Below are 24275 nucleotides of genomic sequence, written 5' to 3' on the forward strand. Positions count from 1 at the left end.
TGATACATCCCTCCATCTCAAATATATCCCTCTTCTATGTATTTGGATGTTCTATCACCTTTCTGATACATCCATATCCCTTCTATGATACATTCATATCCCTTCTATGATACATCTTCCCTCTCGGATACATCCCTTTTCTATATATCCAGTATCCAAAATTCATAAATTTGAAGGGATTTTTGTATTTTATAATGTAATTAGCTCTTAAAGTATGTGATTTATGTAAATTATACTAATTTTTACATTACCCCAAGGTTTCGATGTCACTCAAAGTGTTCCAAATCACCTAACACAATGTCTCTATCCTATCAAAAGTTTATGAAAGTATATTTATCATCTTTATCTAACGTGTGTCTCTTCCATCAACATCTTGCCTTCTACACTTACACTATAAAATTTATGTAAAATATATACTAATATTTACATCACCCCAAAGTTTCTACGTCGCCCAAAATGTTCTAAATCACCTAACACAATGTCTTCATCCCATTCAAAAACTTTTGAAAGTATACTTATCAGTTTTATCTGACGTGTATCTCTTCCACCAACATCTTGCCTTCAATGCACTTCACTTGATATATGTCTTGAACCTTCCTCTCTTTCGTCTTCGCAAGCATGTACACCTTCTTATCTATTCTTTTATCCCAGAGTTCGACATACATATATTTGAATATTTTATTTATTTAGAAAAAAAAAAGTAAAAAGAAGAGGTTAAAAAAAGTCATTTGGAATGACCAATCACCTCTCAATATGTCTTCTGAGTCGAACTTACGAGGCGGGTTATCGTGAGTCCTGACATCGTTTTTTTTTTAAAAAAAAAAAAAAGAGAAAAAAAGGTACAAAAGATAAAAGTATAAAAGAAAACTTAAACAGCCGTTTCTTTGGACACGTTTTACTTTCTTTTTTTTTTCCATCATAAAAAAAAAATAAAAATTAGTGCAGAAACACAAAATTTTCATCAGTGACACATTTTCTAATTTTCTCTGAAATTTTTGTTGATTGTACCGTTCTTAATCCCAATCTTCAAGGGCAATTCACAACCCCAAAACCCCGTAAATTTTGTTGCCTATTTTTTATTTTTCACCATTGATTTTTTTTTTTCCATAAAAATTGTTAGTCTTGTTTTTTTGTACATTTTTATTTGTGACAGATTTTTTTTTTTTTGTATAAAGTTGGTTATGGGAAAGAGAAAGAGAAGAGCTGACCTCAACAAGACTCCTCCTCCTGCAGGTATAATATGGGGTTCATCATTTTAATTTTATGATTTATTTTTTAAAAAAAAATGTTTTTTTTTTTTGGCATTTGATTGTGTATTATAATCTTTACATGTTGTTTGTTATCAAGAAACAATGAGAAGGGGATGCATAAATAGTTAGAGTTCATTAATTGAGAAATGGGATGTTAGTAGTTATCATTATGTTGTAGTTTTTGTGTGTGGGAGGCTTTCACTCTTCGAAAATGTTGACGGGTGTGTGTTGCATACTTTAAAAGTAGTGTATTTTTGGAGAATCAGAGACGGTGTGACAATAAAGATTGGTTTTTGTTGCTTTTTTGGGGGGTGGGGTGGTTGAAGTGTTTGGGGAATGTTGTGGACCAAAGTTTGATGGTAGATGGTTTGGTAACAAATGGAGGATTTTTTTTGTTTTTGTTACAAAGAGATAATTTTTTTTATTTTTCCAAATTTAGAAGTGTATGTCTAAATAGACAGAGGCGGAGCCAGAATTTTTAGTTTATAGGTTCTGAATTCTAAAAAAGGAAACTCATTGGTGTGTGGATAATTTATTTGTACATATTGTGAGTGAATTTCTTAACACAAATAAAAGGTTTTGACCCAAACCCGTAGCTTTGAACTTTTTCGCTGAAGGTTTAAACTTGATCAAACTTCAGTGTCCTGAGTTTGGTTAATGGAATGTTAGTAGAAAGTTCTGTTTCCCAATGTTTGAGTTGTTGGCTTTTGATGATTTTAGTTAAAGAGCTGTGGGTGTTCTGGGCTTGAACTTGCGCGCTTGATGATTATATTGGATCGTGTGTGTGAAAGTTTCATAAACATTGTTGTGACATATTATTAACTGTAAAAGTATTTGGGAAAAAGGTGTTAAAAGTTCGTTCTCTTAAAAAAGCGTATGATCATTGGAAGTTTTTGCTTTCAATGTTATGATATGGCTATTCAGAATCACCGACTGCTAAGACTCATTGGTTGCCCGCGTTGTGTTGTATGGTCATGACCTTTCCAACTGATGTTCATATAATATTGTTGTACATCTTGATCCTTCTGGTTTCCAAGTTATATACTCCTTACGATTTCTTCGAAATTGTCCGCTCAATGCACGATGGAAGTGTCCATCCCTATTTACGTATAGGTGTTTGACTAGGCACAAAGTTTAAGAATGCACTGAACTTTTTTGAAACTTCTTGTGGCTATAAATCATCATTAAGGATTGAATAGGGAGTTTATAGTTATATTATAGTAACTAAATATAGAAATGTCAATTTTTTGGACTGATTAAAAAGGAAAGAGTGTCACATAAAATGGAATGGAGAGAGTAATAAAATGAATCTAGCAGATCACTAAATTATTTTCTGTGTTAATCGTTTTTTGATATTTAAAGTTACTCAATTAAGGTTATACTACCCATGTTTGAGATCCTCTTTCATTTCTGTTGATAATCGAGATACTTTATACTGCTTTATGATGATATGTATTTATATATGCATTTCTATATTTATGTTTTCTAAATAATTTTGTCCTAATTAGAAATCCAGCAATTAGGAAAGCCTCCTCACTTCATATGCACTTATCCTCCTCATGTACGGATTAACTTGTGTACACCATGACTTGTATATCGAGCAATTTGCTATAGCCTACAAGCACAGGTCGGGTAAATCTGCGTTTCAAAGCTAAAGTAGATGGGCTCACACCAAGTGTTGTAGCAGGGTTTTGAACCCGGGATCTCAATTTTGGAAATTCAGTAAAGGATTTTATGCTTCTTTTATCTTTTCACAACTTCTAACTGTCAATGGCTCACAATTTCACAACTTTTGATGTTTTACGGGCATCATGTATATAGCTTCTCCTGTACCTTCCCCACAAAACTTCGATTCTTTGGTGATTTGGTCTTTAGCTGTACATGCATTCAAGTCTAAAGTTTCCTTCTTACTTGCTCTTCGATATGTAGCGAATATAACTAATAGTAGCTTATTGACATTACAATAGGGATGCTTCTTCTCGCAAGATAATAGCATGACATAAAATTATCAGGGCGATTTTTGTTCTCTTCATGTTGTGTCGTTCCCTTTATTCTTCGGTAGAAGCTAAGAACAACTAAGCGAATCTTGTATTGCTCAGTCCCCTTCCCTCCTGAATAACGAACTCAGTTTCGTTCTGCTAATTTTCTTGGAGAAAAGACAACTGAATCATGATTCTAATTACAATGTGATTGCAGACCTGATGCCACCCTCACCTGGAATGGATGCATTGTCGAAACAGGTTCTCTTTGCTTCTTCATCTAATAATGGAATTCAATAACTTTCTCAGTTTTCCTTTATTGATTAATACATACCTCCTTGTGCTGCGTCTTTGTTTCATTCTTTGGAATGCATTAACCACGAAGAGAAGGTAAATGCTATCTTTCTTTAACAGCTGATACCTGTACATTATAAAGGTTCTTGACGTAGGATTAGAAGGTTTGCTTGTTTTTGAGGTTTTGAAGTTCCATCCTGAATAATTCTTGAGTGAAATCTTCATGCACAACTAGATTGGAAGGTGATATAAGGTTGTAGATACTTCAAGCGTAAATGACCTTGAAGTACTACACTATTGGAGTGTTTTTGTGCTTGTCTTTTTTCTAAGAGGTCTCATTTTGCATTACGAGCAGAAGTTCTCTCATCAAGTCGACAGCAGTGGAATAAAGTCTTTTTTAACCATTGCGGGGGATATCATGGATGGTCCCGTGAAGGTAACACAAGGCCAACAATCATCTATTGTACACCGTCGAAATATTGACCTTCTAAAGTCGCTGAGGCATCCGCGTCACTATGGCCGTCATTATTCTCGGCGAAGGTCTGCCAGTAATGCTGAGGCATCAGCTTCCCATGGAGGTTATACGCCTTCTTATGATGAGAAGTGGTCTATAAAGATGGCAAGCAAATGCTCTACAGATTCTGGACATGACACAGGTTCACCTTATGTCCTTTACTCAAGACTTAACTCTTTTAATTCATTTAACGTAAACCTCATCCGTAATCACCTGAAAATCGCTTGGCTCTTGGGCATGAACCTTCTTCTTATAACTGAAACCTCATATAAAACTAAGTAGTTTCACATAGACCTTTGTGCCTCGGAGGCCAAGTCGTTGTCATGATATAAGACAAACAGTAATTTTGATAGTAGCTCAGTGTTACATCACAGTGAGAGTTTCTCTTTTCCTTTAGTATTTGTCTAGCACGATTCTCGTGTTTCTGTTGAATCTAACTTGAAAAACCAGAGCTTGAAACATGTCTCACTTCATTTACTTTGCATTCTCTGGTCAGATGATAGACCAAAAACAGTTCACAGAACAGAAGGTGTTCCGTCCAGTTCATTGGCAACGACGAGGGTGATATCATCCGATGCAGGAGAACTCTTTTGTGTACTATGCAATAAGTTTTTGAAGAAGGAACCCTACATTGTCCTTGAAAACAGTTTGCCTATAGGCGAGACGTCTATAGTGGCAGTATTAGCTTGTGGTCATCTTTACCATGCTGATTGTTTGGAACAGAGAACGAACCGTGAAGATAGACAGGATCCGCCCTGTCCAATTTGTCTCGGCTTGGTTTCTCACGTCGATGCATCAGTAGAACTGGATTGAGTAGTAAGTCAGCTTTTTTACCTGGATATCCTGTTCATCTTTTTGGAGATTGGTTTCATCTAAGGAGATACAATCTTGTACATGATTTTGAATGTTTTTTTTTGTTTGTATCTATAGTAAGAAGTTGAAAAATGATAAACGTGGATGATGTATGGTAACTTTTTAAATGTTGCATGATACTGTGGTTAGTTCATGCAAATTACTATGTTTGGTTCGGTGGTAAGAGTGTAACACATGATGTGTAGTCAAGACACACGTAACGTGTTTGAACTTTTGTTGAGAACAAAAGGCCGTTATTTAAGTGGTGAAGCAACCTATTATTCGGCTATTTCTCTTTTTCTGCATTGAAACTGGGGTGGAGCCAGATAAAGGCAAGGGGTTTCAACATTTAGGTATTTCGGTGGAAAATTATATCGTATGTATTTGATTATGCTCGCAAATTAGTAACTACTATGTTTCTAAGCACCTAAGGCTTTAGTTTGGTGGTAAGAGCGTAAAACAAAACGTGTGGTTAAGAATTATTCACGTGTTCAAAACGTGTGGTTAGTATTTGAAAATTGAAATTTTGTTAAAATTTATGGTTAATTTGGAGTGAAATTGTAAAAATGACATATACAAATATGTGTATTAAAATGGATCTATTGGGAAATTAGTTGAATGGAGAGAGAATTATTTATAGAATATATATATTGTTTATATATACATTCTGGGAATATTATTTTATTTATATCCCTATAAAATATAAGTTTGGGAAAATTATAATTAATATAGTTAGAGGCACATTATATGTGATTGGTTGATAAATTAGGTGATGTTTAATTATTAATTTAGTCAAGTCAATGGGCAAATCCACAATTTATATTTTAGCAACAACACGTGAAAAATAACAAAAAATCTAATGGAGTATTTTTTTTAAAGGATTGCAAATAGAAACCCAAGAAATATAATATTAATGATAAATTTTAGGAATAACTTAGTTTTAATACGAAATTATAATTAATCTCTCTTTAATTTGTTATTCCATTAATCCCTTAGAAAATAACACAAACATGATACATAAATATATAAATCGAATACATTAAAAAATATCTCGGATACATTATAACATGAATCACATACATCATATGTAGCTCAGATACATTAAAAACTAGCTTGAATACATAATATGTAGCTCGGATACATTAACATTGGCTCATATACATTATAAAATAAAGGGTCTGATATACCCCTCAACTTTGTCATTTGGAGCTGATATACCCCTCGTTACGAAAATGACACATATATACCCTTACCGATATACAAACGGCTGCCGTTAAAAATTAGCTAACATATATCCTTCATTTAATGGAAATGAAAAAAATTAGTTTCAAATTTATATTTTTTACTTTTAATTTTTCTAAAAAATTATTTAGAGATATATATGATTCTTCTGTCAAAGTTCAAGGTAAATTTTAATTTTTTTCATACATATATTATTATTTGACTTCTTTTATCATAATTATTTGAGTTTCTTTTTCTTATTTTTTTCTTTCATTCCTTAGTGTAAAGAAAAAATATTTAAAACTATTTTTTATGTCTATATTGTAATTTAATTTGTGTATTCGAAGAAAAAATTTGGTTATCTACTATAAGTTTTACAAGAATATTAGTGAAACAAAAATAAATTTAATTATAAAAATAATAATTCTAAATTAGTCTTTAAAACAAAAAAAGTCAAAAAAAATATGTTTGACGAGGACTAAATTTACTCATATGGGATTAAAAAAAATAAAAAATTAGATTAAAATTATTATATTTTCATATCCGTTAGAGGAAATGGGTATATGTGAGTCATTTGTTTATAAGTAGGGGTATATATGAGTCACTTTCATAACAAGGGGTGTATCAATTTTAAATGACAAAGTTGAGGGGTAAATCAGACCCTTTTCTTAAAATAAATCAAATACATAATATATAACTCGGATACATTAAATATTGGCTCGGATTCATTAATATGTAACTCAGATACATTAAAAAAATAAGAGATTTTAAAAATTTTTAGAAATAGAAGGGAATATTGAAAAAAAGGAAAACATAAGACGTGTATTTCAGTAACTTTTTCTAATCTTAAAATACAAATTAAACCTTGATTATGATCTCAATTCTAATACATATATAAGTTTATGTTTTTTTTTTTAGTGTTAGCAAAATTTCTTGGAGTTTTTTTTAAAAAAACTCATAAATGCTCAAATTTAAGTAATGTTTTTTTTTAATCTTCTTAATTGTTCTAATTAGGGATCCATATTTTTACTAAAATTTCATTTCCTTATTTAAAATTGTCTAAATATTTTTATAATTAGTAGTACAAAAAATATATTTGCCAATTTCTTTGTTGTGTGGATATCATATAATATATCTGTCCTACTTAACTTCCACCAACTATCTTAGTTTTATTTCCCAAATAGTCAAATCATTAGTACACACAATTAAATATGAGGGGTCTCATCCCCCCCCCCCCCCCCCCACAAACTTAAATATTCAAACAAAAATAGACTCTTTTTTAAAATTGTACTAATATCTTGACTCTTAAGGTTAATTCAAATAATTAATTTTCAATTCAAAAAAAAGAATATATGTATGTATTTTGCAAGTTTTTGTGTGAATATTCCTATTTTTACAATTATTCTTTTGCAAGTTTATAGAAATAGTATCAGACATACCAGATTGAAATTGAAAATTTATGTTTAATTTCAAATGTCATTATTCGAATTCTGTCTCTCGTAGAGTGTACGCATCAAATAGTTTTACGTATTAAAGTGCATAATCATGAATGTTCAAAAAGATTTAGCAAGTTTTTTTTGTTCTTAGAATTTAAAAAATTTAACACACGATTAATATCGAAATTTATTCCAGAAGTAAATATTACTAAAAAAAATAAAAAAATAATATCACAAATTACAAAAGAATTAGTATTATAAATTGATACCTTAAAAAGATCTTTGAAATTATTACAAAATATATTTCCAAAATTGTCTAATTAATTAAAAGCTAATCATGACCCATGAAAGCTATGTATGAAAAAATTATAATTATTTTTAGGCAAATTAATAAATGGAAGGCCACAATTATAAAGGAAAGTGATGCCAACACTCATAGGCTTAACACAACTGTAAATTGACAATGACAAAAAATGATTAAAAGTATAACTTTTAATATAGTTAACAATAATTTGAAAGTTTTCCATCAAACTAATAGGGCCAAAAACACAAAAATCTCCGAATTTTATTAAATTGTCGTTATTATTTAACTTGACATAAAATTAATCAAAGAAAGTGTGAACTTTCTAAACTTGTGATTATAAGTATTCTATATATATGTAATGATTATGAAATTTTGAAACTTATGACTTCAAACTATTGTATTATTTGTGAAGTAATAAATACTTATAATTAAAAAAATATAAAAATATATTATTTTCTTTCGAAAGATTGATAAGGAAATAATGTTTAACAATATTAAATCAAGAAAATATCAATTCAGTTACACATTCTTTTTTATGAGATGTATGTTGTTTTTTATTATCTAAAATAAATTTAACTTAAATGACATGCTTTTATAGCAAGAGAAATGTTTATAACATATTTAAGATTAAACTTTTTTTTTTTAAAAAAAATATCGTATTCAATCAAATAAAATAATCATTTCACGAATAACAAAAATAACCATCAAAATGAATAGTTTTTTTTAAAAAAAATGAAATTTGTACACTCGGATGTTCCGCAACAACTTCTTATAACAACAGTTTTAATAACAACAACAATAACATGTCCCATAATGTTTCTCAAATACGTTAAGAGGAAGGTAAAACTTGTACAAATTTTGTCCTCTTTTTGTAATAGGCTCTCGACTCAAAAAAATTATTTTCAGAACATGTTTGAAAGAGATGCCAGAGTAAAATAGTAAAATGTAAAGATATTGAACAAGAAAAAGAACCAACAACAAAATAGTAAAATTATCAAAATAAAAAAAAAAATTATAATAAAATCAAAGAATAAGATAATATCAACATATCAATAGTGATAATACTGTTAAGGAAACAAAAACAACTTTCGAGACTAAAACCCTCATCTAGTCATCGAATTTTATATTTCTCTATCTAGAATCATGTCTTCTGTAAGCTAAAGATATATCGTGTCATGCCTAATTTACTTCTTCTCAGTTCTTACTCAATCTAACTCCACATCAGGGGCGGAGCTACAGTAATTGGACACCCTTCGTCGAAAAATTTCGTTATATATATAGGCCAAATCTTACTTTATATTGTTATATTAAGTATTTTGGACACCCTCAAAGTTACTATTTAGCCGTAGCTCAGTGGTAAAAGTGTGCTCAAATACGTTCCCAATACCCAAGTTTGAATCTCAACATTAATATTTTGTATATTTTATTTAATGTGGTCTGCTTTAAAACGGTTATTTAATTAAAAGACAGAATAATTTTCTAGGAATAGAGCACTAGCTTAGTGGCAATAGTGTACAAGAATGTGTTTTTCTAGTTCAAATCCCCACGGTTATAGTTTTTTCTCTTTACTGTGGACATCCTTCAAAATTTTTCTCATTCCAGTCTTAATTTTCGTATTTTGTCCATCACATAAATTACTCTCACCTTACTTTGTATATCTTCATCCTTAATCTTGTCCTAACAATACTAATCAATCAAACAATCACTCCATAAAACTTACTTTTAGGTCTCGGTGACATTTTCTTACATCACATACAATACCTAATATTACTATTCATTTTTATCCACCTTACTTCAATTTTACGTAATACATCCCCGTCGATCTCTCCCCTTGTATTATAGGCCCACATTAATACTCGACACTTTTCCTTTTGAAAACGACTTATGTATCAATTCTTAATTTCCTGTTCACCTCTTATGCTTGCACTTCATATACTCGATTTTAATCCTTCTTAACCTAAAGCCAACTCTAGAGTCTATCTCCAAATCTTTGATACGTTGCTAAATCTCCGATATATTTAAAAAATTATATTTTTTTAATTAAATGATAAAAAGAAATGATTATCACTAATTACCATTATAAAACTAATTACTACTTCTTAAAAAAGATTCGAATCTGTCCATTCGAACATTCGAAGTTTCCTACCCCTATTATGCGAATCGTTCCAAATTTCTCAAAGCAAAAATGAATCCGACGGCTATAAATCCATGAAAAACTCCGCCATTATTGTGTTTTCCCTGTAAAGTATCAATCTTTTTTTATTTTGAACTGAAAAAAAGCATCATTCCAGTATCTTAAACAGCACCTTCCCTTCTTCTCTTACTATAATTGAAACTTTCTTAGTTTTATTTTCTGAAGAAGAAGAAAAAAGGGTGCTTAATGGTGTTAAAATCTTGAATTGTTATGTAAAGTTCTGTTTTTTCTGAAAAAGGGTGTATAAATCTTGAATTTTTCTTTGAATTTGTTGAACTGGTACCCTTTTTTCATCCTTACTTGTACTGTCTAGCTTCATTTTCTGAAGAAGGAAAAGGGTCTTGAATGGTGTTCAAAATTTCATCTTTCTCCCCATTTCCTTTAAACTTGTGTTGTCTAGCTCTATAATCTCCATTTTTCTGGAAAAGGGTGTCCAAAATTTGATCTTTCTCTTCATTTCTTTCATATCTGTGTTGTCTCCATTTTTCTGAAATAGGGTGATGAAATCTTGAACTTTTCTAAAAAATTGTCTTGCTAGTACTCTATTTTCTTCCTACTTGTGTTGTCTACCTCTGTAAGTCCAAACCTTTGATTTTTCTTAAAATTTGTTGCTAAAACTTGTTACTGTTTTCACTTTACTCAACTTCTTTTGATGTTTTCCCGGATATAGAAAGTTAACAACCCCATTTATTCTCTAAATATCTACCATTCATCTTCTTGAAAAAGGGTGTCCAAATCTTGGATTTTCTTAAGCCTTTTTGGTGTTCTTGTGATCTTTGCCAGAAAACCCAATTTCAGGTAAAAGGGTGGTTGAAAGTTACTTTTTTCCCCTCCCCTCTGTCCTTTTTGCTGGTTGGTATTTGACACTTTGTGTACATTTTTCAGGTAACTTATTGTTAGGATTGGTGAAAAAAAGAGGTTAGAATATGGTGAGTAATGTGACTACCCCTAGGAAATCTATACACAGAGTGTTGGAGAGAGTTGGGGTTTATGGGTTTGTTGGTGGTAGCAGCCAGAAGAGATTAAAGTGTGATTTTCAAGATGAAGAATATGACACCATGGAAATGGTGCAAATTGGTGCTGAAAGGACTAAAAATGTGCTTATTTTGATGAGTGATACTGGTGGTGGACATAGGGCTTCAGCTGAGGCAATTCGAGATGCCTTCAAGTTAGAATTTGGGGATGAATATAGAGTAAGTTTTAGTTTTTGTTCCTTTTTAATTGATTAAACATCTTTGATCTTTTATTTCTCATGTGGTTTCTTGTCCTCCAATTTTTGTTACTATCTACTATCCCTTGTACTCCAATTATCTGTTTTTTTTTTCAGAATTCTCTCATGTTTTCCTTTGTATCTGCTTTGATATGCTTTTCCTTTAACCGAGGGTCTACCAGAGACGACCTCTCTACCTCGCAAGGTAGAGGTAAGGTGTGCGTGCGCCTCGACGTTCTCTGGACCTCACTATGGGATTACACATGTTGCATCTTTGATGTCTTGATTTTGTTTAACCAGATTGGTTTTTGGTTCTTGGAATTTTTGGAGCTTCTGTCATTTGCTTGCTTAGTTGTTAAGTACATGTCAATGGGGTGTGGTCCCATGGGGTCCATCTAATGAGGTCAAATTTTTTATTCTCAAAATTGGAAAACTTTGATTTTGATTTTAAAATTGATAAACCTTGTTTCAGATATTCAGATTGCGTGTTTGATGTTTAATAATGACGTTACAAGCTATGGTTTAAGCAAAAACATACTTTGGACTCTCTCCTCCTTTTTTTTGTAACTTCAAAGCTATATTCTTTTATGGCATATTGATTTACAACAACAATATGTTTAGTGTAGTCCCATCAATGTAGTCTAGGGGAGGTAGAGTGTAACCAGACCTTATCCCTGAGCTTGCTTCAGATAGACCCTCGGCTCAAGGAAATACATTTCAAAGCAGGTCGAGAAAAGAAATAACAGGAGTGAAGAAGCTATGGCGAAATAAAATGTCATTTAGCTTCTTTAGCAGCTTGCCAAACTCTTGTCTTATTATTACTTTGATATGATTCTCACAGTGTAGGAGATACAAAAGTCTTAGCTGCATTGGACCTACCATGATTTGAAATAAATCTTGCCTAATGTGGACTATACATGCAGATTTTTGTCAAGGATGTTTGGAAGGAATACACTGGCTGGCCATTGAACAACATGGAGCAACAATACAAGTTCATGGTTAAACATGTTGGCCTTTGGAGCGTAGCATTTCATGGCACGTCGCCTCGTTGGATACACTCTGTCTATCTTGCTGCTATTGCCGCCTTCTATGCTAAGTAGGTCGCCGTCTTCTCTGGTTTTAACTTTTTATGCCTCGTATTAAGTTAGAAATATTTTTTGTTGTTATATGTAGGATGCTCTTTCTAGGGGTTAATTTTTTTCTTGATTCTGTTTGTACTTTACTCTTTCTATGATTTGTCCTCTGTTAATAACCACTTGTGCCTCGTTAAATCGTTACTAGGATGTTAAAAAACATTTACTGTAATGGTTGCATAGGAAATCGATCTTTTTCTTTGTATCTTTTTCGAAGATATGGATCATTTGGTACTCATTCAATAGAAAATTGGAGAATGAATGTTCTCTAAGTAATGTGTTGAACTTTTTAGTTCCAACTTCCGTAGGGGTTTCTAATTCCCGTTTGCATTGTTGAATTCATAGAGAGGTAGAAGCTGGCCTGATGGAGTACAAGCCAGACATAATCATTAGTGTTCATCCTCTCATGCAACACATTCCTCTATGGGTTCTTAAATGGCAAGGCCTACACAAAAAAGTTATTTTCGTAACCGTCATTACGGATCTCAACACTTGCCACCGGACATGGTAAATAGCTAACGAATTCTAGAATCTTAATGCATTCATATTGTATAACAATCCGACGTATGAAAACATTCTATTTCAGGTTTCATCCAGGAGTCAATCGTTTGTACTGCCCCTCTGAGGAGGTAGCAAAGAGGGCATCACTAGATCGCTTGGAAGGATCTCAAATACGTGTTTTTGGGTTGCCCATTCGACCTTCATTTTGCCGGGCAGTTCTTTCCAAGGTGAATGTCTGAAAAAAGGCTCATTTCTCTTTCTTTCTTTCTTCCTCGAGACATTTCTACCCTTTTTATTTTGTGAGAAAAAAATTGATTTGTGATCTTCTTTTTATTTTCCTCCTCAATGCTTTCGGTAGGATGACCTTAGAGTTGAACTTGAGATGGATCCCACATTACCAGCGGTTTTGCTGATGGGTGGCGGTGAAGGGATGGGTCCTGTGAAGAAAACTGCAAAGGCTCTTGGAGAAGCACTCTTCGATAAGGAACTTGGCAAACCTATCGGTCAAATGATTGTCATATGTGGACGCAATGAAGCCTTAGCATCCACATTACAATCACTCGAATGGAACATCCCCGTTCAGGTAAATGGAACGACAACCTAAAAGGATGAACGGCTTACAAAACATAACATGGAAGTTTTCCAACGAAAATTAGACAGTTATAGTAAAATGTTATTATAGAGAGGCCTGACTGTATCTAATATTCGTTAATGTTCAGATCAAGGGATTCCAGAAGCAGATGGAAAAGTGGATGGGCGCTTGTGATTGCATTATCACAAAGGTATGTCAATCTGTCGCTTAATTTTACAACAAACTACCTCGCCTGTTTGACGCAACTGATAAACTTCTGTTTCTGCGCCTTACAGGCTGGACCTGGTACAATTGCAGAAGCATTAATCAGAGGGCTTCCCATTATTCTGAACGACTACATCCCCGGACAAGTTAGTGCATTATAGAAGTTGACTAGTTGAGTCTTGGTGGCTTATTTGATCTTGTTATTGATTTATCCCTTTTTGTGTATCTTCAGGAGAAGGGAAATGTTCCGTTTGTGGTCGACAATGGAGCTGGTGTTTTCACAAGACGCCCTAAGGAAACAGCCAGGATAGTTGCTGAATGGTTTACCACCAAGAGCGATGAGCTTAAAAGGAAGTCGGAGAACGCGCTGAAACTTGCACAACCTAATGCTGTCTTTGATATTGTGAAGGACATACATGAACTTGCATGCCAGAGAGGTCCTATGGCCAACATTCCTTACATATTGACATCTTCATTTTCAAGCCTAATTTAGCATAATAGATTGAAGTTGGTTTGTTGCTAGTTGCATATTATGTAGACAAGAATAGGTTCAATTGATTAGTCTCATTCTTTGGCCACAGAGGCTTTGGTGCTATTCTTTTAGCTAGTCAAGTTGTGATCCTTTGTTTTATAAAAATATATGAAAAAAGTGAAAGTTCATTCTCCTTGGAGTTTTGTGTGGAAATAGAGTAGTATGATTATGGTTTTTGACTCTATTTTCATGTGTTTTTTTTTGCATATATTCTTTTTATTATTAGATGTTGTTTCATTTGCTTCAGTTATTGTATCACTGATTATGGCTACTATTCTTTTATTTACATGGCTTCTTCACTAAAAAAACTTATCTATGATTTGCTTATTTCTAAGTACGTATCATCGGCCGTCAAAAGTCTACCTTCTCTCGGATATTGAGTGGGTTGACCGAGGAAGAGAATCGGACGTACCTTCCAACGAGCAGAATATAAGATGACCACAAGGCCATCTCTGTGGGAGGGTAGTATATTGATTTTGATATGCTTTATTTGAGCAGAGGGTTCAATCGATAATAACTTGTCTACCTTCACAAGGTAGAGGATTTAATCGATAATAACCTGTTTACGTTCACAAGCTAAAGATAAAGCTCGGTACACACCAGACGCCACTTATTGAATTACATATGTTGTATGTGTGGCTTTCCTAGTTTCTTGCAACTGTTGTCATTGTCACAATAAAGGTTGCTTGTCTTAAAAGGATCTCTATGAAGATGGTTGTTTTTTATACTGAAAAAAATAATTTACATTTGTCCACCTACTCCCAAACAAGACTCTTGATATATCTTTTTCACTTGGACAGTAGAATATGTTTTGAATTTTTATGACTTTCTCTTTTTGTTTTTTAGTTGGACATTCACTGTTATGCGATCTACAAGCTTGATTTATTTAAGATATGCTTTGTGTGGGGTCCACTAAACGGATAAACGCTCAATATCACTATTTTTTTCATTTTCAGATTCGTATTTAAAATATTTGATCTTAAGACAATTCAACACGAGTGGAGGTCTGAATTGAATGTGGGAGTTTTCTTTGACTTTTTGGAAATGATTTTTCCTTGCTCAAGCAATCGAGGCTTTATAAGAGCACATTTAAGTTAATCAAGTCTTTAATATAAATATCAAACGTGTCTGATCTGACTAACTTTTGAAGTTTCCTTTTGGTACTAGGAAAGGAATTTTCCTTTTGCTCACTCAAAACACAAATTTTGAAGTTTCCTTAGTGACATTGCAATAACTTTGAAGTGTTTTTTTTTTTTTTTTGGTTGTGTTGTGGGGATTAAGTTTTGTTGGTGGGACTCTACTAATTTTATACATATAATTATTGAAAACAAATTGCATATTAATTAATTTTTTTTTTTACTTGAAAGAAATTCAAATTGAAAAATACTCCAATTCAAATGGCAATTAAATATAATATATACATAATTATAATTTAGTAATGTGAGAAAAATCTTTATATGTCCTTGTCTGGCACATGTGGTGGTGCCACGTGGAGGGACCAAGGTAGCTTAAATGTTATTAAATTATCAAATAGATTGGACTTTTTTTTAACTAATAAGTCATTTTCAATATATTTATGCAAAATTAATGACGAAATTCGAGATTTAATCAGAAGTCTCTTGTTTAAATTTTAGAATTAAAAAAAAAATTCTAGTAGAAAAAATATTTCCTCCTTCAATAAATTTTATTTAATATAAATTTAAAAATCAGATATTTGATATTGAACGAGAAATAAATTAAAATTAGTGTTATTTTTATTGTTGGATGATTAACAAATCATAAAGACAATAAATAAGATGAGAAAATGTTGGCTTTGTGGACCACAAGTGATTGAATTTTATACATGAGATATTTTCAAAAAATGGATTTCACTATCAATAAATAAAGAATTATATTAGATTTTTTAGATAATGTTGATTTTGACCTAAAGTTTTTTTTTAATACACAACTACTTCACATTAATTTGTGAAATTTACAATGTTTAGTCAATAAATGTCACAATCAAAATAGATTTATATCATTATATTTACGAATAGAATTTTAATTTAAATATACATAAAAACTTATTCCAGACAGCTGGTATATTTAACTTATTAATTTGAATTCAATTATATAACTTTGACGTTAACATTAGCACAGATTCCCTTTCCACACTCTCCCTTTGAAATATTGAATTTTACTAGAAAAAAAAGAATGTTAAATTTGTTAATATATCAATATTTCAATTCAAAATCAACTAAAGTAATTAGAAAAAAGCTAAGCCCCAAAATTATTGCAAGTTGAACTGATTGAAATTAGAGAATTTTGTGATGGATTATTCTTAAGATTAAGAGTTAGAACAATGAAGACCACAAATTTTAAAAAAAAAGAAAAAGTAGAGAAATAATTTTTTCAAAACAATGTCATTATCAAAAGTTTTCATAGAATAGCATTATTCCTAGAATTATTCCCCTTTTAGAAATTAGGTAGTCATCATTATTATTGGTGAATTATAAAGTAGGGTATTTCAATTAGTCTATTATTAAATCTAGACTCCTTAAAAATCATATATACTTTATGGAAAAGGCGCAAATATAACGTTAAGTTTGTGATTTGAAATGGATATATTTCTTGATTAAAAAAAAATTATACATATATATTTACGTTGTTTAACAATATGATACCTGTATATTCGTGACATAAAGTATAAGGAAAGAAAAAAATGCTAGGCAAGTTTGACAAAAAGTGATGGTTAAACCTACCGTATAGTATGAGATAGAGTGTCGATTAGTCAAGAACTTTCATGTTCAAAATATGAAAGCTACGGAGATGAAATGTTTGCGATGAATGTGTGGGAATAATAATAAGACATGATTAGAAACGAGGATATTCGGAGACAAGGTGCATGAGAGTGATTTTGATGAAGGACAAGATGTAGAAAGCAAGGCTAATGTATGTAAAGAGGAGCTGCACGAATGTCCCAATATGAAGGTGTGAGAGGTTGATAATGGGCGGCCTCGAAAAGGTAGAGATAGGTCGAAGAAGTATTTGGAGAGAGGTAATTAGATAGAACATGACACATTTTCGACTTAATAAGGATACGACTTTAGATATAAGGTTTTGAAAGGCACGTATTAGGCTAAAGAAGTTAGTAGGCAGTAGTGTGTGTCGTCTTGCTATACGTCCACACTAGTAGTCCTAGCATTACTCATATAGTTTCTCGTCCTTCAATTTCTTTTATCGCTCGTTATTTCTTATACCTCAATTATCGTACTATTTTACTAAACTTCAAATTGGTTAAGAAGAGGCCCATAAACATTGAGCCCAATAATAGTTGATCGTTAAGCCCATCTTCAACTACCATCACCGTTTATACCCGATTCTCTCTTCACTTCTTCTTTGATCTTCGCCGGAAAATATCACCCATCCCTGTCGATCTCAACATCTCTCGCCGGTGAAATTAACTATCTCTTCTCGGAAATCCAGTACGTAAAATTACGATCTGTTGCATATCTTTTCGTATCTACTCTTATTATCATATGTTTAACATATTGCGTTTTTGTTGTTGAAACTGTTGCCGTGATTGTTACTACTGTGATTATAATTGCTTTTTCCAAAATGCTTTAAACTGTTTAATTGATATCGTAATTCAGTTAATATAATTCGCTTGGGAATTAGGGGAAATAGCTAGGTCGGAGATCTTGCTTATAGAATTCGGATTGAAAAAAAACTTAAAATTGGAAATGAGATGCTATATTTGTGTTTTTATGGCGATATAGGGAACTTTTTGATGTGTAACTAAAGAGGGAAAAACTGGCATTATAGTTGATGTTATGGGAAATGTAAGATAACTTACATGATTTGCTAAACCATGTTTAATCAAGGGTGAGCTAGGAATTTGAGTGTATGGATTCTAGAAAACGGTGTTTACTAAGTTATTGATAACTTATTTATGCATATTAGGTGGATTCTTAAACGCAAATACAAGATTTGAGCCGAACCTACTGGTTTTGGTCGAAGCTGTAGCTCTGCCTGTGTTTAATGGATAATTCTATAGTAGCGCAAATTAAAAAGATACGAATAGAATGGTTGGGAATGAAAGTGCATAGATGATCTGGAAATAAAAAAGGAACAAGGGGAGAGAGGACGGAAGATGTTGGACTATATGGAAGATTACCTGAATATTACTTAGATGCATAGCTAGTTATCTGATGTAGATGAAGTAATCGTAAATTTTGATGCACGTCCTCTTATATTGGAGTCATGTTAGTTGTGTTCTAATTAATCTTAGTTATCTGATACTTGATGAGTGCATCTGCAGATTGGTGTTATAGCCTCTTTGGTTCGAAATTATACATTGCCTTCTGGTGCTAAGAAGCAAAATTTTCAGCAAGGAAAATGGTAAAGAAAGCATTTTTTTGCTTACATATTTCATTACTTTGGTGACAATTATCTCTCTGAGTTGATAGTGTGATAACTTCCACGCATGATGAAAACCATGCTGTTTCTTTTCCTTTGGTGATCGACTTGGCCCTTTTCCTGGTTTGGTGCACTAAATGAGCTACATGGCTTACATTTCATGTGTTCATTCCACTATTTTGAGTTACACTTTGGTTTCTTCAAAGAGGAATAAATAAATGACAAATGTTGTATTCTGTTTTTAAAACATCTTGGCAATGAGGATCTGTTATTGGCAATATGGGATGGATTGTGGTCTTTCTTTGATCTGTACTCACTTCAAGAAGTCTATATATAGTCTAATGGTGATAAACAAGACAGTAACTGATTTAGAGTAGGGGACTTAGATATGATTTGGATACATGCATGCAGTACGGTATCTTACACACTGATTAATGGAAATAACATGATAGAAATTCCAACCAAAACTGAAGAACAGAAAAGAAAGAACCAAAAATATAAAGATTTAGAAGTAAAAAGAATTACCACCAAGGTTCAAGCTTGAAAGAATTTTGAAATTCAGTCCGGACAAAGACTGTTTGAGCCTCAGAAAGATATCAATCTCAAAATTATATCAAAACCTCTCTAAAAACGAGTTTAACCTTATGTGCAGATTATATTACCTATGTTTGAGAAAAGAATAAATTACACTAACTGAAAAGCCTCCCAATTTGTAAGACCAGTGTGTCACACATGACCGATTCCTCAAGTTCAGCCCGCTGCACTGAGTCGTAATTTCCAGCCCGCTTAACTTTTGGTGTTTGTGTTTCGGTGCAAGGCGTCCAGCCTTAGCTCCTTCTGTCCACACCCAATGCCTTAGCCGTGTGCTGGACTTTACTTTCCAGCAAGTTTTTTTTTCAGCCACTTCCAAGCACTCCTTGAACTCTCAAACATGATATGCTTTGCTCGAATCTTCGCCATGCTCTCCAAGCATCTTCTGATTATCTCTTAGAGATCTGTAACTTCTTGATGTGTAATCCTTGGATGCTCTTGGTCTTGGAGCGCCTGATGGTCCTTATGATCGTTCAGGATCTCTTCCCTAATGTGCATCTGCTATCCGGGGTTGTTTGAGGACTCTATTTTTCTTGGCGATGAATTTTCTGTATTCAACTCTAATGAATTTGTCCTTTCTATTTTATTCACTCTATTATTTTTGTTTTATAGGGTGTTTAAACCCATAACAACTTGTCCCATTGAGTGCTGAAACCTGATTTTGATTCAATTGCAGGTTTATCATTCCAGTTTCGTTGATGAGGAAGGAATTAGTAAAGCTTGTGGATGTCCTTTGTTACCTCTGAAAAGCCATATAAGGGGACCTGCTCCAGTTTCAGAACAAGGTTAGTCTTACGAGTCTTTTCCTTATTAAGAGAATGTCTCCACATTATTATGGTGATGCTGATCTTATTTTTGAGCAGATACAACCGATATTGTTGATGAAGCAATCACATTCTTCCGAGCAAATGTCTTCTTCAAAAACTTTGATATTAAAAGCTCATCTGACAAGCTACTTATCTATTTGACATTGTATATCAATATAGCCTTAAAGAGGCTTGAAGGCTGCCGAACTTTAGCTGAAGGAACCAAGGCTATCATCAACCTAGGTCTGGAAAATGTTCCTGTACCTGGAGAGGCAGGTTTCCCATTCCCAAGCTTATTTTCTCCAGCCCAATCTAAAAAAGAAGCAGGTAAGTTGTTATTTGAACGAAGCAACCTTCTTTTTATATGTGAATAAACCACCAATAAATGATTTTGGTTAATTTTGAGTTTGCTGTTTGCTTTAATTTTTTTCCTTTGAGATTCTAAAATGAAAACAAACAAATTCACATCTCATAGTTATTCAGATGATGATATCCTAGTCTAATTGTGCCAATCTAATTCTTCTGGAATTTTCATGTACGCTACATTTGTATGGCTTGAAACCTTTTTGACATGTTACAACATTGCATTTGGTTCTAAGTGGAGAAAGATTATATGAACTGGAAGACTTTCTTAGTAGGGTAATAGAAGTTGGGATCAACAATCTTTTTCTTAAAGATTGGGATGAGTCAATGTGGGTTGATAGTATGAAAACTTCCAGATGCCAATTTCCAAAAAAAGGGAAGTGCAAATCAGAAGACTTCTGTGAACTCCATTATCTTTGACTGAAATGATGTGCTTTATCACTTTTGCCGAGTAATGGATATCCAGACACTGTTAAAACTGCAATTTATTTTAATCCATTGTGCTCTTTTTCCTAAGTTGTGCAGCCTTGAATTGCAAAATACTCAGTAATGCCTTGTGTTTTTCTCGACTATCAATCTTCTCCTAAACCATTTACAATTTTAAATCCCTCTCATCTGAACTCTCAAAATCTCTCAGAAGGTTCCATTTTCTGATGGATGAAGGATTTGTTAGTTTTTGTACAACCACTACTTGAGAGTTATGACCGTGTATGGACGGACGTCTCTGTTCTTCATGGTAGGATGGTCAGTAGAAGTTGGATGAAAAGATAAAAAATGATGGGTTTTTTGTATGCTTTGTATATAGATCGAGTTCCCTTGGGTGTTGTCTAATAAAATTGTATTCTGTTATAAAAGTAATATTGGATTATCATTACAGAAACTGTGTAGTAGTGTTGGTCAAAGCTTGTCAACTGTGACATTTTGAAAGTACTTTGGCACAATTAGGAAAATCTATATATGTTTGTTAGTGTCAACTCTGAGCCCCTCAATGGCTTCTTTTGGAAAAAAGAAGGAACACCTGACTGAAACATACTGCCATTAGCCATTGTAATCTGAGGAAACAGATGGTAGTTGTCATCTTGAGCTGATCATTAGCAGTCTGACAGAAAATTGCGGCCAACAATTTTGAGATCCCCTGTGTTGTTCCATACATCTGTGTCCAATTTTTTCAATCACCTCCTATGGCCTCAAATTGTCCAAAATAATATGAACAATCGTTATTTTGGAGGAATATGACGGGAGGAAAGAGTTGTTGTGTGTTGGCCTAGAAAATGAATTCCTGCTTAGGGCGTCTCAAGTTAACTGAAGTGATCGGATTTAGAGAGTGAAATAACTTGCTCTTTTTCTCATATATCTCTCTTTCCCCTTGTTCTCCTCATCTTTTCACGTACATATATCAAAGTGATATGCTATATTTCCCTTTTATGCTGTCAAGTCCGTTTTGAAATATAGTTTGATTGTATATTGATATTATTTAGCACATGCCTTTATCATGAAATTTTGTACTTCTCCTGTTGGAATATATTGAAATGGTGTAGCACTTCTTTGTTTGTGACACCTTTGAGTATTTTGTAACCGACTTCCAAAAGGATACTTATTCTTATATGGAACTGTGACATAATGTCTCTTACTTTTGTTTCTCTTTATGCTTTAATAGACATCAAGATGCCATTTTGCATTTGTTCTATCTCGTCAGAAAACTGTATACCTCAAACATTAGACAACTTTTACTCTCTTTTTGTTATCTTGTTCTTTTCTTCTTTTCTATTTTCTCTTTCGTCTATGTGTGGCTCTCAGACTAATGGATAGGAATCCTTTTGTTCTGGCCGACACATTTGAACTCAGAACTATTCAGGAATTATCTGAAGCAAATAAGGGAGGAAACTAGCGGAAGGTTATTAAGCGTTGCTTATAGGCCTAACGGAACACCCAACAAATGGTGGTCAGCATTTTCCAAGAGAAAGTTTATGAACATGGTTCTTCCTTGAATACCGATCTTGTAATGACTAGAGTTTCAATTTCTGCAGAGGATGCATTTGCTGCTATGAGTTGTTTGGCAGGTCAAGTTGCTTTTGCCTCATTACATGTGTTATAAACGAACAATCGAACTGTGAACACACAAAATTACCTACTTTCTGCACTTTGTAAATTACTCACTCTACTTGTAATTGCTCAAGTACAAGTAGTGGGAATTCATACAACCGACCCATACTTGCTTGGTATCGAGGCATAGTAGTTGTTGTTGTAGTACCTGTAATTGCTCAAACTAAATATATTATTAGTGTAAATGTGTGAAAGAAGTGTGTGTCTAAATGACCCAATTTGCAGTTTCTAGTTGCACTTCTGTTGAGAGTTACAAATAACTGTTGATTTTTTTAACAGTGATGTTCGGGTCAATTCGTGTGCATCTCCCTTGATTTCACGAGGTGTCTGGTATTTTTCACCAACACAAATATCGAGTAACTCTGTTCAGCGGGTGAATGTGAGTGAGTTCTTTTACTATTCAAGTCATTTTAAAAAAATGAATATGGTGTTTTTATATTGATGCAGTTTCTTTCAAAGATCTGAAAATGATATTTTCACATGATATTATATTTAAAACTTTGGCAGTTAGGTCTACGCTTTTCATTTCAATAATAATATTAAATGAAAGACTGAGAGACTAAAATTGACATTATTTCTTTTTTTAAGCTTCTTAAAAGTAGTTACTTTTTTCTTTTTTTAGTTAAAAGCTATTTAGGTTTATTTTTTATTTTATCCTTAATGACTCATTCTTATAGCCACTAAATTGTTATATCATGTTCACATCATAAACTCTTAGTGTACTTTTGGCAAACACCATCTTTTTTTTTCCTTTCTAAATTTGTATTTAATTGAATTTGTCATGTTTTCTAGTTTATCACGAATTTCTTTTTTTTTTTTTTAGTAATTTATCAAAAATAATTTCTCTATCTTTGAAGTAGTGTTAAGATGTGTGTATGCTCACTCTTTTTAAATTTTATTTTATGAAATTACACTTAATATATTGTTATTGTTATTACCTAGCCACGAAATGCAAGAACCAATTGAAAACCATAAAAATAGCTTTTGTGCACATTGTACAAGTTGTTAAAGACCTTTTCATCATTATAGTGGAACCTTGTGATAAGGATCCAATTGATAGGACCATCTCTACTTCATTCATTTCTTTGGAATTGGTAGGTCCTTCTTTGGTCCCTTATTTTTTTTAATCTCGGTTGATATTTATTTTACAACTCAGTGATGATTAATTTGAATTCGCCTTGAGAAACCTCACTTTGGGGAGTATAATACTTTTTCATAAAACTGTCATTCTGTCAATAGTTCGAACTCAAAGTTTCTGATTAAAGATGAAAGAATATTTATGATAAATTTTGATAATCTATGAAATTTGCTATGATTTAATTAAGGCCCCTAATTCAAATTATTTGTGTTGTACTTTGTGTCCATAGATTATAGACTTCTATACCCATTTTTTAATAATACTATGGAAACTATAAAATAATTTTGCCTACAAATTATAGCAATCTTTAAAATCTTCATCCTAATCTACACTAACAAATTCAATAACATAAATTAGCTCAATCAATCACTACGTGTATTCAGAATGTGCCTATTGAACAACTCATGTAATTTTCTTTCTTTCTTTTCTAGCCAAATACATAACAACCTCCTGAGAGATACAACAATTATTAAAAAATAATCGAGTTAGGATTATAGCTATGAGTGGTACAGACGGTCTATTGAAAGTGATTGCTTCTATGATTTTTCACTTAGATATACACACAAAAAAATATTACTTTCTCTGTTCCTAATTACTTGTTCATTTTTGAATTAACACACCTACTAAGAAAACAATTATGACATAGTGAATTTATCATTT

General features: G+C 32.6%; 3 protein-coding genes across 4 annotated transcripts; all 3 read left to right on the top strand.

Annotated features, from left to right (window-relative positions):
• The first annotated feature begins 879 nt into the window (after nt 1-879).
• On the top strand, nt 880-5055 carry LOC101259167 (uncharacterized). 2 transcript variants are annotated; one of them, XM_004242978.5, is made up of 5 exons: nt 887-1055; nt 1176-1233; nt 3447-3490; nt 3879-4179; nt 4534-5055. In XM_004242978.5, the coding sequence occupies exons 2-5, from the start codon at nt 1182-1184 to the stop codon at nt 4848-4850; spliced, it is 714 nt and encodes a 237-aa protein (XP_004243026.1). In that variant the 5' UTR covers nt 887-1055; nt 1176-1181; the 3' UTR covers nt 4851-5055. The 2 variants fall into 2 exon arrangements, with proteins under 2 accessions (XP_019070200.1, XP_004243026.1); XM_019214655.3 differs by having other exon boundaries at nt 880-1233.
• A 4874-nt stretch (nt 5056-9929) lies between these two features.
• LOC101259856 (monogalactosyldiacylglycerol synthase 2, chloroplastic) lies at nt 9930-14355 on the top strand. The gene is made up of 9 exons (XM_004242688.5): nt 9930-10842; nt 10930-11237; nt 12178-12350; nt 12733-12894; nt 12974-13115; nt 13247-13471; nt 13608-13670; nt 13756-13830; nt 13917-14355. Exons 2-9 carry the CDS (start codon nt 10971-10973, stop codon nt 14175-14177), a joined length of 1368 nt encoding a protein of 455 aa, XP_004242736.1. The 5' UTR covers nt 9930-10842; nt 10930-10970; the 3' UTR covers nt 14178-14355.
• A 3149-nt stretch (nt 14356-17504) lies between these two features.
• On the top strand, nt 17505-22687 carry LOC101260446 (actin-related protein 2/3 complex subunit 3). Its single transcript, XM_004242690.5, has 5 exons — nt 17505-17680; nt 18517-18596; nt 19882-19990; nt 20069-20338; nt 22220-22687. The coding sequence occupies exons 2-5, from the start codon at nt 18594-18596 to the stop codon at nt 22360-22362; spliced, it is 525 nt and encodes a 174-aa protein (XP_004242738.1). The 5' UTR covers nt 17505-17680; nt 18517-18593; the 3' UTR covers nt 22363-22687.
• The last annotated feature ends 1588 nt before the right edge of the window (nt 22688-24275 follow it).

The sequence above is a fragment of the Solanum lycopersicum genome, chromosome 7, assembly GCF_036512215.1.
Source record: "Solanum lycopersicum chromosome 7, SLM_r2.1".
Classification (NCBI taxonomy): domain Eukaryota; kingdom Viridiplantae; phylum Streptophyta; class Magnoliopsida; order Solanales; family Solanaceae; genus Solanum; species Solanum lycopersicum.